Source organism: Pelophylax lessonae (assembly GCF_965119305.1).
Source record: "Pelophylax lessonae genome assembly, chromosome: 9".
In the NCBI taxonomy this organism is placed as follows: Eukaryota; Metazoa; Chordata; class Amphibia; order Anura; family Ranidae; genus Pelophylax; species Pelophylax lessonae.
In genome coordinates, this window is record NC_138776.1 from 264,401,645 (window position 1) to 264,416,439 (window position 14,795).

At 44.3% G+C, this 14,795-nt stretch overlaps 3 protein-coding genes across 4 annotated transcripts in view; 2 read left to right on the forward strand and 1 right to left on the reverse strand.

Moving 5' to 3' along the window:
• LOC309562677 (uncharacterized protein) overlaps positions 1-14,795 on the reverse strand; it is a 420,285-nt gene that overhangs the window by 260,451 nt on the left and 145,039 nt on the right. The window lies entirely within an intron of this gene.
• The window catches only part of LOC309564435 (uncharacterized protein), a gene marked incomplete at its 5' end in the record, with an annotated part of 253,943 nt that overhangs the window by 189,823 nt on the left and 49,325 nt on the right, over positions 1-14,795 (forward strand). Inside the window, 2 exon segments of the mRNA XM_082269065.1 lie at positions 6,330-7,424; positions 7,594-7,632. Of these exon segments, the coding sequence (XP_082125191.1) occupies positions 6,330-7,424; positions 7,594-7,632 (1,134 nt within the window).
• LOC309563916 (uncharacterized protein) overlaps positions 1-14,795 on the forward strand; it is a gene marked incomplete at its 3' end in the record, with an annotated part of 182,514 nt that overhangs the window by 121,573 nt on the left and 46,146 nt on the right. The gene's annotated exons all lie outside the window — the stretch shown is intronic.

Below are 14,795 nucleotides of genomic sequence, written 5' to 3' on the forward strand. Positions count from 1 at the left end.
CATTGTCTTGTTGGAAGACAAATCTCCGTCCCAGTCTCAGGTCTTTTGCAGACTCCATCAGGTTTTCTTCCAGAATGGTCCTGTATTTGGCTCCATCCATCTTCCCATCAATTTTAACCATCTTCCCTGTCCCTGCTGAAGAAAAGCAGCCCAAACCATGATGCTGCCACCACCATGTTTGACAGTGGGGATGGTGTGTTCAGGGTGATGAGCTGTGTTGCTTTTACGCCAAACATAACATTTTGCATTGTTGCCAAAAAGTTTGATTTTGGTTTCATCTGACCAGAGCTCCTTCTTCCACATGTTTGGTGTCTCCCAGGTGGCTTGTGGCAAACTTTAGCGACACTTTTTATGGATATCTTTAAGAAATGGCTTTCTTCTTGCCACTCTTCCATAAAGGCCAGATTTGTGCAGTATACGACTGATTGTTGTCCTATGGACAGAGTCTCCCACCTCAGCTGTAGATCTCTGCAGTTCATCCAGAGTGATCATGGGCCTCTTGGCTGCATCTCTGATCAGTCTTCTCCTTGTATGAGCTGAAAGTTTAGAGGGACGGCCAGGTCTTCGTAGATTTGCAGTGGTCTGATACTCCTTCCATTTCAATATTATCGCTTGCACAGAGCTCCTTGGGATGTTTAAAGCTTGGGAAATCTTTTTGTATCCAAATCCAGCTTTAAACTTCTCCACAACAGTATCTCGGACCTGCCTGGTGTGTTCCTTGTTCTTCATGATGCTCTCTGCGCTTTAAACGGACCTCTGAGACTATCACAGTGCAGGTGCATTTATACGGAGACTTGATTACACACAGGTGGATTCTATTTATCATCATTAGTCATTTAGGTCAACATTGGATCATTCAGAGATCCTCACTGAACTTCTGGAGAGAGTTTGCTGCATTGAAAGTAAAGGGGCTGAATAATTTTGCATGCCCAATTTTTCAGTTTTTCATTTGTTAACAAAGTTTTAAATATCCAATAAATTTCGTTCCACTTCATGATTGTGTCCCACTTGTTGTTGATTCTTCACAAAAAATTACAGTTTTATATCTTTATGTTTGAAGCCTGAAATGTGGCAAAAGGTCGCAAAGTTCAAGGGGGCCGAATACTTTCGCAATGCACTGTATGTGATCCGAGGCCAAGGTGCTGAGAGGACTCTCCTTGCGGCTAAGTGCGGCACACCCCTGAAGCTCACTGCCCCTCCCCCCCTCTCTCTGCCAATCCATCCACTGGCTTCCATTCAGTGTTCTCCACCCCTCTCTGCCAATCCCGCCACTTCCCTCCATTCAGTGTCCTTCACCCCTCTCTGCCAATCCATCCACTGACCTCCATTCAGTGTCATCCACTCCTCTCTGCCAAGCCCTCCACTGGCCTCCATTTAGTGTCCTCCATCCCTCTCTGCCAATCCCGCCACTTCCCTCCATTAAGTGTCCTCCACCCCTCTCTCCCATTTTTTCACTGGCCTCCATTCAGTGTCCTCCACCCCTCTCTGCCAATCCCTCCACTGCCCTCCATTCAGTGTCCTCCACCCCTCTCTGCCAATCCATCCACTGACCTCCATTCAGTGTCCTCCACCCCTCTCTGCCAATCCCTCCACTGCCCTCCATTCAGTGTCCTCCACCCCTCTCTGCCAATCCATCCACTGACCTCCATTCAGTGTCCTCCACCCCTCTCTGCCAATCCATCCACTGGCCTCCATTCAGTGTCCTCCACCCCTCTCTGCCAATCCCTCCACTAGCCTCTGAATAAAAATGACATTCAAAATACTAACAGCAACATACCATCCACGGCTCTAATATTATTCAATTTTATATTCTATTTTATTCTATTCTTTGATTTTCTATTCAATTCTGTTCTGTTTTACTCCTATTCTATTCTTATTTTTTTTCTCTTCCTTTATTTTCTGTTTTTCTATTCTTGTTTTCAAATTCGATTTCATTTTAAAATTTTGATTCAAATTCGGTTTGAATTTTGGTTCGAATTTTGTTTTTTGTTTTATTTTGGATTTGTTTATATTCATTACTATTGTAAATAACTAGTGCAAAAAATCTGTGCGAATTTCAATTCGGAACAGAAGGAACCGCACGTCTAGTACTAGCATACACGCTATGAAATTGTCTGAAGCATGGCAGCCAGGGGGCAGTATAGAGACAATATAACAGATACAGAATGGGGAGCTCAGAATGCTATAGACCAGTGATGGCAAACCTTGGCACCCCAGATGTTTTGGAACTACATTTCCCATGATGCTCAAATACACTGCAGAGTGCATGAGCATCATGGGAAACGTAGATTCAAAACATCTGGGGTGCCAAGGTTCACCATCACTGCTAGGCAATGGAAGACTAAATCAGTAACAAGGCAGCAGCAAAAGGGTTCAAAGAAGTGCAATGGATTGGAAAGAGCTTTCCTGCAGATGGTATTGTGGAAAGATTTATACTATAATGAGGGAATAAAGGTTCCAAGGAATATAGTGTGGGCAATGGAGGGAGGGTTATTTCATCAGGAGGAAGAGGAAGCTTCATCTCTTTTGATAATAATAGGAGGATGGATCATCCATAAAATAGAGGAACCGTACAAGAATCACGTGTGTACATTTACTGGTAAAGGAACATTATATCCGTAGGGTTCAATATTGAGTTGGCCCACCCTTTGCAGCTATAACAGCTTCAACTCAAGGCTGTCCACAATGTTTAGGAGTGTCTATGGGAATGTTTGACCATTCTTCCAGAAGCGCATTTGTGAGGTCAGGCACTGATGTTCGAGAGAAGGCCTGGCTCGCAATCTCCCCTCTAATTCATCCCAAAGTTGAGTTGAGGTCAGTCAAGTTCCTCCACTCCAAACCCACTCATCCATGTCTTTATGGACCTTGCTTTGTGTACTGGTGCGCAGTCATGTTGGAACAGGAAGGGGCCATCCCCAAATTCTTCCCACAGAGTTGGGAGCATGAAATTGTCCAAAATGTCTTGGTATGCTAACACCTTAAGGGTTCCCTTCACTGGAACTAAGGGGCCAAGCCCAATCCCATCTAATAAACAACCCCCCACCATTACCCCCGTTCCACCGAGTGATTTGGACCAACAAAGTCCATAAATACATGGATGAGCGAGTTTTGGGGTGGAGGAACTTGACTGGCCTGCACAGAGTCCTGACCTCAACCAGATAGACCACCATTGGAATGAGTTAGAGCGGAGACTGCGAGCCAGGCCTTCTTGTCCAACATCAGTGCCTGACCTCACAAATGCGCTTCTGGAAGACGGGTCAAATCTTCCCATAGACACACTCCTAAACCTTGTGGACAGCCTTCCCAGAAGAGTTGAAGCTGTTATAGCTTAAAAGGGGTGGGCCAACTCAATATTGAACCCTAAAGGCAGGCGTTCCAATACTTTTGGTAATATAGTGTATATGAAATAAATGAGTCCTCTCTATATTGGTTATCAAATGAAAACATTGTAAATAAATAATATGTTTATATAATTATTTTTCTGTATAATCTGTGTGTGTAATCATCGATGTAACCTGATAGAAGAATGGATCACTAGGCAAGGGATGGAATGATGGAACATAACGTAGACTTCAGTATTTATAGTCCACACAAGGTGGCAATCTCACTTATTTTCAGTGGAACGCAACAACAGGAAGTGATGTCAGCTGCAGACAGGAAGTGATGTCAGGTGCAGACAGGAAGTGATGTAAGAGTACATATATAGGAAGTCCTGGGTGAAAGGTGAGTCGGGAAGTAGCGAGGAGACATTGGTGGAACTGGCAGTAAGAGGAGGTAATAGGATCTTATTTTACATTTACACCCAGTAACCCTCGGTAAAAGGAATAGGGGGCACTATTTACATCTGGAGGAAAAGAGATTTAACCTCCACATACGGAAAGGTTTCTTCACAATAAGAGCTGTTGAAATACAGAATGGACTCCCTCAAGGACTGGTACTGGGCAGCTCGGTAGATTGTTTTAAAAAGTAGTTGTGTAGCGCCCTGTAGTGTTCTACTAGTGTGAGTGCAGGAAAATGTATGTTTTATCTCATGTTTAAACCTGTAAATCTTAATTGAGTCATGGGTTTACTTTAGGTCAAGGCAGGATAACTGATGCCTTGACCTAAAGTAAACCCTCTGTAAATTTCTCTGGTGCCTCCCGGTGGTTCTGGAAAGTTGAAGAACGTTCTGGAAACTGGAGGGCGGAGGCTAGGAGAGGTCGTTATGCATACTCTGGGGAGCTTGGTCAATTCCTGGGTGATGGGCCTGGCAGGGTGGTTGAACCAGCCCTTAATTATGGATGAGTCATGCTGGCAAGGAAGTCTGGTGGGAGATGGAGTGCTGAGGGGACTGTTGGTGGCCCTTGAGGCAAACCTTCTGGTCAACTGTGGGTATAGGATTATGCATATGGAGGTTTTCTATTCATGTATTATTTTCTATTGGTTAAAAAAGTATTTTCAATCTTTTTTCAAGTCGTTTATCTAACTTGAGGAGTGTGAGTCTTTAGAAGGACACAAGGATCTCTACAAGGACGTCATGATGGAGAATCAGCCGCCCCTCACATCACCGGGTAAGAGGAGACTTTATTGTAAAGGAGAGAGCAGTACGGAGGCTCCACCTAGATCCCCCATCATCTGATAAACACATAGAAACAATGTATTCAGTCAGTGTGTGTGTTTCCTACAGATGGATCCAGTAATGGGAACCCACCAGAGAGATGTCCCCGTCCTCTGTTTTCCCGGGATTCCACTCAGGTCAACATTAAAGAAGAGATAAAAGATGAGGATGATGAGGATCATGTAGTGGAGGAGGCAGAGTTTCAAAAAGGACACAGAAAGCAGATGGAGTCATCCAGCTACAGTAGCCCACTAGAGAGATGTCCCCGTCCTCTGTATTCCCGGGATTCCACACAGGAAGATCACACCATCCCTCACCATCATCAGGTAAATGAAGCTGAGCATGTAGACCTAAAAAATCATTCTAAGCTCTGACAGGACATTCATCTACATCTTTTTTTTCCTTTTAATAAGTATATTCTGTCATCTTTGGGGTTTAGGGTGAAGAACGGAAAGCCATCAAAGTTGAGGTTAAAGAGGAAGAAGAAGAGAGATTGGTGAGTGGAGATCGGCTGTCTATGGAGGAGACAGGTCCTCTGTATTCTCGGGAAAAAGAACTTGAAAATAGTTCTACGAGAGAACATTCTTCTATGTAATTTCTTGTTCCTTTTCTATTATCTTGCTGTTTAGGGTGAGGAGGACCTGAAAGACATAAAAGTTGAGGTTAAAGAGGAAAAAGAGGAGACGTTGGTGAGTGGAGATCAGCAGTCTATGGAGGAGGAGGAGATGATTATGGAAAGTAAACAGGAGGAATCTTCTCTACATATGGACACAAGTAAGTAATAAACAGATAAACTCATTTTTATTTAATTGTATGAGTATAGAATATGTAGTTACATTGTTAGGTTGAGACAATTTCCCAACTTCTTCATCTCTAGCAGGGATGGGTAATCGGTTCGGGCCAAGCATGAGTTCAGCCCCGAACATACCCCATTCGGGTATTCACCCGAGCTTTCAGTGCGCTCAGTGGGATGCTTCCCCGCCAAGCGCACAGTGAATATGTTGTTAAGGAACGGGCTGGGAAGCCTTAACAACGGATGAGTCATCAGCTGTCAGCGGGCTTCCCCACTGACAGCTGAATGAGAAACAAAACATTGCTGAATTTGCAGGCAATAAGAAAACAAAAACGGCATGGAGGTCTCCTTTGGTCTCTGGTATGGATTTTAAGGAGAACCCCACGCCAAAATAACCCCCCCCCCCCTCAAATCTATACCAGACCCTTAGTCTACAAAGTGCGAGAAAAAGTGTGGTCTTCAAGCGGTAATAATTGTTTTCTTACAGATGGACGCTTTCTTCTGAATCCCTCAGAGGGAGATTCTATTTCACCTCCAGATTTCAAGGCAGAAGATGATGACATCACACAATGTTCTCCAGGAGAAGATCCCATTACTCCAACCACAGATCACCGACCTTACCATCTGGAGGGGTCAATGGATCCTTCTAATCCTGAGGAATCTTCTGATAAATCCCATATTATGACCTCAGATGTCCATCTAAGATCTCACAGTGCGGATCAATCAACACATCCATCCAAAGAGTCTTCATGTGACAGGGGTCACATGGGGAAACGTCCCTTGGGTGAGCGTCCTTATTCATGTTCAGAGTGCGGGAAATGTTTCGCTGCCAAAGGAACACTTGTTAAACACCTAATAATTCACACGGAAGAGCGTCCTTTTTCATGTTCAGAGTGTGGGAAATGTTTCAAGACAATGGGAGCTCTTCGTACACACCAGAGAATTCACACAGGTGAGCGTCCCTTTTCATGTTCAGAGTGCGGGAAATGTTTCACTCTGAAGCAAAACCTTATTAAACACCAGAGAAGTCACACCGGTGAGCGTCCTTTATCATGTTCAGAGTGCGGGAAATGCTTTCTTAGGGTTGATCACTTTCTTTTACACCAGAGACATCACACGGGAGATCGTCCTTTTTCATGTTCAGAGTGCGGGAAATGTTTCATTGATAAAACCACACTTCTTCGACACCAGAAAATTCACACAGGCGAGCGTCCCTTTTCATGTTCAGAGTGCAGGAAATGTTTCATTAATAAAAGCAAACTTCTTCAACACCAGAAAATTCACACAGGTGAGCGACCATTTTCATGTTCAGAGTGTGGGAAGTGTTTCATTGATAAAGGAACACTTGTTAGACATCTAAGAATTCACACGGGAGAGCGTCCTTTTTCATGTTCAGAGTGTGGGAAATGTTTCAAGAGAATGGGAATTCTTCGTACACACCAGAGAATTCACACAGGTGAGCGTCCCTTTTCATGTTCAGAGTGTGGGAAATGCTTTCTTAAGGTTGATTCCCTTCTAATACACCAGAGAATACACACAGGTGAGCGTCCTTTTTCATGTTCAGAGTGCGGGAAATGTTTCATAGATAAAGGAACACTTTTTGGACACCAAAAAAGTCACACGGATGAACGTCCTCATTTATGTACAGAGTGCGGGAAGTGTTTCACTATGAAAAAAAGCCTTCGTAGACACCAGGCAGTTCATACTGGTGAGCGTCGTCCTCATTCATGTTCAGAGTGCGGGAAATGTTTTGCTCTGAAGCAAGACCTTATTAAACACCAGAGAAGTCACACTGGTGAGCGTCCTTTTTCATGTTCAGTGTGCGGGAAATGTTTTACTGACAAAGGAAGACTTCGTATACACCAAAAAAGTCACACGGATGAGCGTCCTCATTTATGTACAGAGTGCGGGAAATGTTTCGCTGCCGAAGAAACACTTGTCAGACACCTAAAAATTCACACAGGTGAGAGTCCCTTTTCATGTTCAGAGTGTGGGAAATGTTTCACTACGAAGAGGAGCCTTCGTAGACACCAGGCAGCTCATATTGGTGAGCGTCCTCATTCATGTTAAGAGTGCGGGAATTGTTTTGCTCTGAAGGAAGACCTTATTAAACACCAGAGAAGTCACACTGGTGAGGAACTTTTTTTCATGTTCAGAGTGCGGAAAATGATTTCTTAGGGTTGATCACCTTCTTTTACACCAGGGACGTCACATGGGTGAGCGTCCTTTTTCATGTTCAGTGTGTGGGAAATGTTTTACTGACAAAAGAGGACATCGTATACACCAAAAAAGTAACGCTGGTGAGTGTCCTCGTTCATGTACAGAGTGCGGGAACTGTTCTACTGACAGAAGAAAAACTTCTGAGACACCAGAGAATTCACATGAGTGAGCGTCCTTTTTTCATGTTCAGAGTGCGGGAAGTGTTTCATTGAGAAAGGAAAATTTCTTGCACACCAGAGAATTCACACAGGTGAGCGTCCCTTTTTCCTGTTCAGAGTGCGGGAAATATTTCACTGCATAAAGCAGTCTTCTTAGACACCAAGCATTTCATACCAGTGAGCGTCATTTTTGCATGTTCAGAGTGCGGGAAATGCTTTCCTATGGTTGATCACCTTCTTTTAGACCAGAGAATACACACGGGTGAGCATTATTTTCATGTTCAGAGTGCGGGAAATGTTTCATGGGGAAAGGGAGCCTGTGATTAGACAGGTGAGCCTCAACAAAAAATTGGAAAAAAAAACAATCCATCAGGAAGAGAGGAAGCCCCTCCCCCTAGTCCCGGCACGTATCGTATGCGGACCCCAATCTCATGGAATAAATTCATACACAAGAACTTTTTTTACCCCCCCCATCCAGCCTCTGATCCCCCTTTACCTGGAGAATAAACCCAGAAGGTGCGCTGTACCACCTACAGTAAGTTGGGGGTTTGGTAGAAATATTGGATCTTTCAAGGGTGGGGTTTGATAGAAAAAGGTCTACAGAGATATATATGGTCCTCCAAACAAACAAGGCTGAGTTGGTCCCACACTCACATAGATGGGTCTAACCATGGCCAGGTATGGCAATACACGGAGGAAGAAAAATGGGCAATCGTGACTATACAAAGACAGCCGTACCAATACACGGGCAACAACCAACCAATGGTGGCAATACATAGGCAAGAACATGGAGGGACAATGACTGGGCAAGAACACGAAGGGACAATGATTGGGCAAGAACATGAAGGGACAATGACTGGGCAAGAACATGAAGGGACAATAACTGGGCAAGAACATGAAGGGACAATGATTGGGCAAGAACATGAAGGGACAATGACTGGGCAAGAACATGAAGGGACAATGACTGGGCAAGAACATGAAGGGACAATGGCTGGGCAAGAACATGAAGGGACAATGACTGGGCAAGAACGTGAAGGGACAATGACTGGGCAAGAACATGAAGGGACAATGGCTGGGTAGGAACATGAAGGGACAATAACTGGGCAAGAACATGAAGGGACAATAACTGGGCAAGAACATGAAGGGACAATGGCTGGGCAAGAACATGAAGGGACAATGACTGGGTAGGAACATGAAGGGACAATGGCTGGGCAAGAACATGAAGGGACAATGACTGGGTAGGAACATGAAGGGACAATAACTGGGCAAGAACATGAAGGGACAATGGCTGGGCAAGAACGTGAAGGGACAATGGCTGGGCAAGAACATGAAGGGACAATGACTGGGTAGGAACATGAAGGGACAATAACTGGGCAAGAACATGAAGGGACAATAACTGGGCAAGAACATGAAGGGACAATGGCTGGGCAAGAACATGAAGGGACAATGACTGGGTAGGAACATGAAGGGACAATGGCTGGGCAAGAACATGAAGGGACAATAACTGGGCAAAAACACTAAGGGACAATAAATGGGCAAGAACACGAAGGGACAATATCTGGGCAAGAACACGAAGGGACAATATCTGGGCAAGGACACGAAGGGACAATAACTGGGCAGGAACATGAAGGGACCGGAGCCCGGTCTACTATCTTTGTATTCTACAGAAAGGATAACTGTAAAAATGCATTACCCTACAGAATGCCATCAGTATTGGCCCTTCACCAGTCATCCTTTTTTAGATAGCTTGTGGTTCTTTCATGTCATTATTGTCAGAATTATTGGGGGAGATTAAATTTAAAAAAAAAATGAAACATGTCATATTTTGTTCTACATAGAAATATTAAGCAGTGACATCCATTTTTGTAAGGTTACTGAAAGGTTAAATCTCCTTTAACAAAAAGTGTCTATTCAGGAGATTCTTAAACAGGTTTACCCAAACATGCTGTGTTGACCTAAGGTAATAAATAAATAGTCTGTTTAACTTTCCTTAGATAAAGTCTAGGACGCTATATATATATATATATAAAGGTAATCTTATCTGTGTGGGACCATAAAACACAAGTCAGTATTTTCTGTGTTTAGACCCATTTAAAAATAAGATTTACAGATAGGATTATAATCCTATGTGTAAAAGAATATTAACAATTAAATATATACATATGAATAACATACATAGATATGTATGTAAACCTTCTATATTAAAGTTGTTTCATATTCTTGCTGAAGAAAAGTTTTAACTAATATTGATGACTCCTCACTACATGTCAAGAAAGAAAGGCTTCAGTAAACCTTTGTAAATTGTAAGAAAGTATCCTAAAACTTTTCTAACCTTGCCAGACTCTAGAAGGTCTGAGATTTAAGCTCTTTGTCAATATAAGGTGCAAAGTTTATTTGAAGATAAATAATGCTGCTATATTCTGTGTACTGAAGCTAAGAGCAATACAATACTGCCATCTCTGGTGACTGACTGCTACTAATTGAAGTCTTAGGTTTAGACAGTCATTTCCAATATATATAGATATATATATTAAATAAGATCTATTAATTATATTATGGTGTTACCAGATTTAATCCTTTATTTAGATACATGGTGGATATTAAATGGACATGTATATTAGATGAGAGTATGGTTAAATAATTACCGTATTTATCGGCGTATAACACGCACCCCAATATTTGGAGAGAAATTTCAGGAAAAAAACTTAAATTTAAAATAAACAGCTTTGAACTCAGAACATTTTTTTTTTTTTTTAAATCAAATGATATCTCACCAGTGCCCATGAATGCAGCCTCATCAGCAGTGTCCAACAATGCATCCTCATCAGCAGTGTCCATATATGCAGCCCACCAGCAGTGTCCATATATGCAGCCCACCAGCAGTGTCCATATATGCAGCCCACCAGCAGTGTCCATAAATGCAGCCCACCAGCAGTGTCCATATATGCAGCCCACCAGCAGTGTCCATATATGCAGCCCACCAGCAGTGTCCATATATGCAGGCCGCCAGCAGTGTCCATAAATGCAGCCCACCAGCAGTGTCCATAAATGCAGCCCACCAGCAGTGTCCATATATGCAGCCCACCAGCAGTGTCCATATATGCAGCCCACCAGCAGTGTCCATATATGCAGCCCACCAGCAGTGTCCATATATGCAGCCAGGGCCGCCAGCAGTGTCCATATATGCAGGCCGCCAGCAGTGTCCATAAATGCAGCCCACCAGCAGTGTCCATAAATGCAGCCCACCAGCAGTGTCCATATATGCAGCCCACCAGCAGTGTCCATATATGCAGCCCACCAGCAGTGTCCATAAATGCAGCCCACCAGCAGTGTCCATATATGCAGGCCGCCAGCAGTGTCCATAAATGCAGCCCACCAGCAGTGTCCATAAATGCAGCCTCGCAAGCGCAATGTCCAAATATGCAGCCAGGGCCGCCATCAGGGGGGTACAGGCAGTATAGTTGTAAGGGGCCCGAACTTCCAAAGGGGCCCGGCCCACACCTCCTACCTGCTGGGATTCATTTCACTGCCAGCACCGGCCCCACCAATGAGGATTGTGTTGGTTTGGGTGCTTGTGTGTGGGAGTTGTGGAAGAGAGATGCCCCATGAGACATGTCACCAACAATCCCCCCCCCAGTGCGGCGCCAGCAAAAGAGATGAGAGCTCTTGTGATTCATTTTACCAGTCCTGATTACTGACAACACTGCCCCTGCCCCGCAGGTAATCCTGGCCAGCTTGCTCTGCTTCGTTTGGTTCCCTGCTGAGGCGGAGCCTGCTGCTGCAAGGATAGTTAGGTATTGTCTGATTAAGCAGCACCTGGGCATGGGGGTGTAGTCAGCTGGTCAATGGGGGAAGTGGCACTGGCTCTCGCAGGTGCATGGAGCAGAAACAAGATCGCAGCATGGAGGGTAAGTCACCGACCGAGTTATGAGTGTTCGTGCTACTGCTGTGCTGCCTATGCTGTTGATTGGACTCCTCAGGTGGGATACGGACAACAGATAAGCTGGCATGATGGAGTTGCATTGTGAAAATGGCTGAGGATGATTCTGGTTGGGGATGAGAGTTACATTGTGGAGAGCCTCTTCACCTTTACTGTGTAACTTTCATCCCCAACCAGGATCTTCCTCAGCCATTTTCACAATGCAACTCCATTATCTTCATCCCCACCCAGGCCAGATTCATCCATCCCTCCCCACTATGTATCCTCATCCCTGCCCAGAATTATCCATCTCTTTCCAAAATGTATCCCCATTCCCACCCAGCATCACCCACCCCTTTTCATGCACACACTGCTGCTTTTTCCTCCATTTTTAGGAGTAAAAAGTGTGTGTTATACGCCGATAAATACAGTATGTTGTTTTTATGATAGTCTTAAATGGAGAAATCATCATTTAATTTTAATATACCAAGAGGTCACCCAATGACCTCACCAGTTAATGAATAAGATAGCCCAACCAATGGGGATAATGTTCTTCCCTCTGGGTTTAACTTATGGTAATTTTAATAGTCCTTTGTTCAATGCCATATAAAAATGAGAACCCATACAACACACACGCTACTACAGCCATGCATAGACTCATCTATACATACTCCATTTTGCCCCATCATGTATCTGAAACTTGGAAGGACGCCAAACGAAACTCCTCCCTAACTGGCCACCATCTTGAGAAGGCAGCCATCTTAAGGACTCTGGTAACGACCATTCTAAGCTAGCAGCCATTTTAAATATGGTAAATATAATTGTTGTTTATTTGATATTATTTACTATCATTTCCTTCCTTAAATGTTTTACATTTCATATTTAAGGGTAACAAGATTACAGTCCCAGCCGTATTAACCATATGTAAATTTTTCTCTAAGAGCTGATTTTGCTTTTTATACATTTTTATTAATATCAGATTTAGCGCATATTGGCGTATTAGTCTCATGTTTTGCATAGCCTATTCTCGCTTCATCTGCAGTGGAGTGACTGTCGGACTTCACAATTCGCAGACAATTGTGGTCTGATTATACCTGGGGAAAATGTAATCTTGCTTTATTTTTACTTTCATTATTGAGCTACAAATCACATTGCATTTATCGTTTTAAGTTTGCATTTTATGTAAAGTTATCTTTTTGTGTCATCTCAAGTCTGATCATTTATTGTGAATACATGTCTTGTGAATAAATATTCTTATATATTCCATACTGTAGACTGTACTCGCTAAGATTGGTATATGCTTTTAAAAAGAAATTAATCGATAAAAAGAATTCTTTACATATTGATTTGTGGAAATAAGTGGAGATTCTCCTACCGCACAGATCTTTGCTTATTGACATAAATAGACACTGTTATATCAGAGCAGTATAAATATTCTGACATTATAATATTTTCACTGTACTGCAGAAGGTGGTATGGTCCATGCATATCTTTCATTGTGTGTTAATCAGTTTTTCTAATCTTGTAAAATAAACATGAATGCTCCGCACATTAATAATAAATTTGTTCTGAGTCTTCTTTGTTTTTTTTGTTCAATCTGATTTTATTGAAGAACACGTAAAGGTTTAGATACAAATAATATAAACATATAGTAGGCATGAAGATGAAAATGTAGATGTTACGTATGTGATCCGAGGCCAAGGTGCTGAGAGGTCTCTCCTTGTGGCTAAGTGTGGTACACCTCTGAATTTCACTGTCCCGCCCCCCCCCCCCCTCTGACAATCCCTCCACTGGCCTCCATTCAGTGTCCTCCACCCCTCTCTGCCAATCTCTCCACTGCTCTCCATTCAGTGTCCTCCACCCCTCTCTGCCAATCTCTCCACTGCCCTCCATTCAGTGTCCTCCACCCCTCTATGCCAATCCGTCAACTGGGCTCTACTAAGTGTCCTCCACCCCTCTCTGCCAACCCCTTACTGCTCTCCATTCAGTGCCCTCCACCCCTCTCTGCCAATCCCTCCATTAAGTGTCCTTCACCCCTCTCTGTCAATCCCTCCATTCAATGCCCTCCACCCCTCTCTGCCAATCTCTCCACTGGCTTTCATTCAGTGTCCTCCATCCCTCTCTGCCACTCCCTCCACTGGTTTCAATTCAGTGTCCTCCACCCCTCTCATCCAATCCCTCCACTGCCCTTCATTCAGTGTCCTCCACCCCTCTCCGCCAATCCCTCAACTGTGCTCTACTAATTGTCCTCCACCCCTCTCTGCCAATCCCTCCACTGCTCTCCATTCAGTGCCCTCCACCCCTCTCTGACAATCCCTCCATTGGCCTCCATTCATTGTCCTTCACCCCTCTTTGCAAATCCCTCCACTGGCCTCCATTCAGTGTCCTCCATCCCTCTTTGCCAATCCCCCCACTGGCTTCCACTCTGTGTCCTCCACCCCTCTCTGCTAATCCCTCCACTGGATTCCATTCAATGTCCTCCACCCCTCTATGCCAATCCCTCTAATGCCCTCCATTAAGTGTCCTCCACCTCTTTCTGCCAATCCCTCTATGGGCTTCCATTCAGTGTCCTCCAACCCTCTCTGCCAATTGCTCCACTGCCCTCCATTCAGTGTCCTCTGCCCCCTGTCTGCCAATCCCTCCACTGCCCTCCATTTAGTGTCCTCCCCTCCTCTCTGCCAATCCCTCCACTGGTATCCACTCAGTGTCCTCCAACCCTCTCTGTCAGTTCCTCCATTCAGTGCCCTCCACACCTCTCTTTCAATCCCTCCACTGGCCTCCATTCAGTGTCCTCCATCCCTCTCTGCCAATCCCTCCACTAGATTCCATTCAATGTCCTCCACCCCTCTCTGTCAATCTCTCCATTGGCTTCCATTCAGTGTCCTCCCCCCCTCTCTGCTAGTCCCTCCACTGCCCTCCATTAAGTGTCCTCCACCCCTCTCTGACAATCCCTCCACTGCCCTCCATTCAGTGTCCTCCACCCCTCTCTGCCAATCCCTCCACTGGGCTCTGCTAAGTGTCCTCAACCCCTCTCTGCCAATCCCTCCACTGGCCTCTGATTAAAAATTGCATTCAAAATACTAACCGCAACACACAAAGCCATCCACG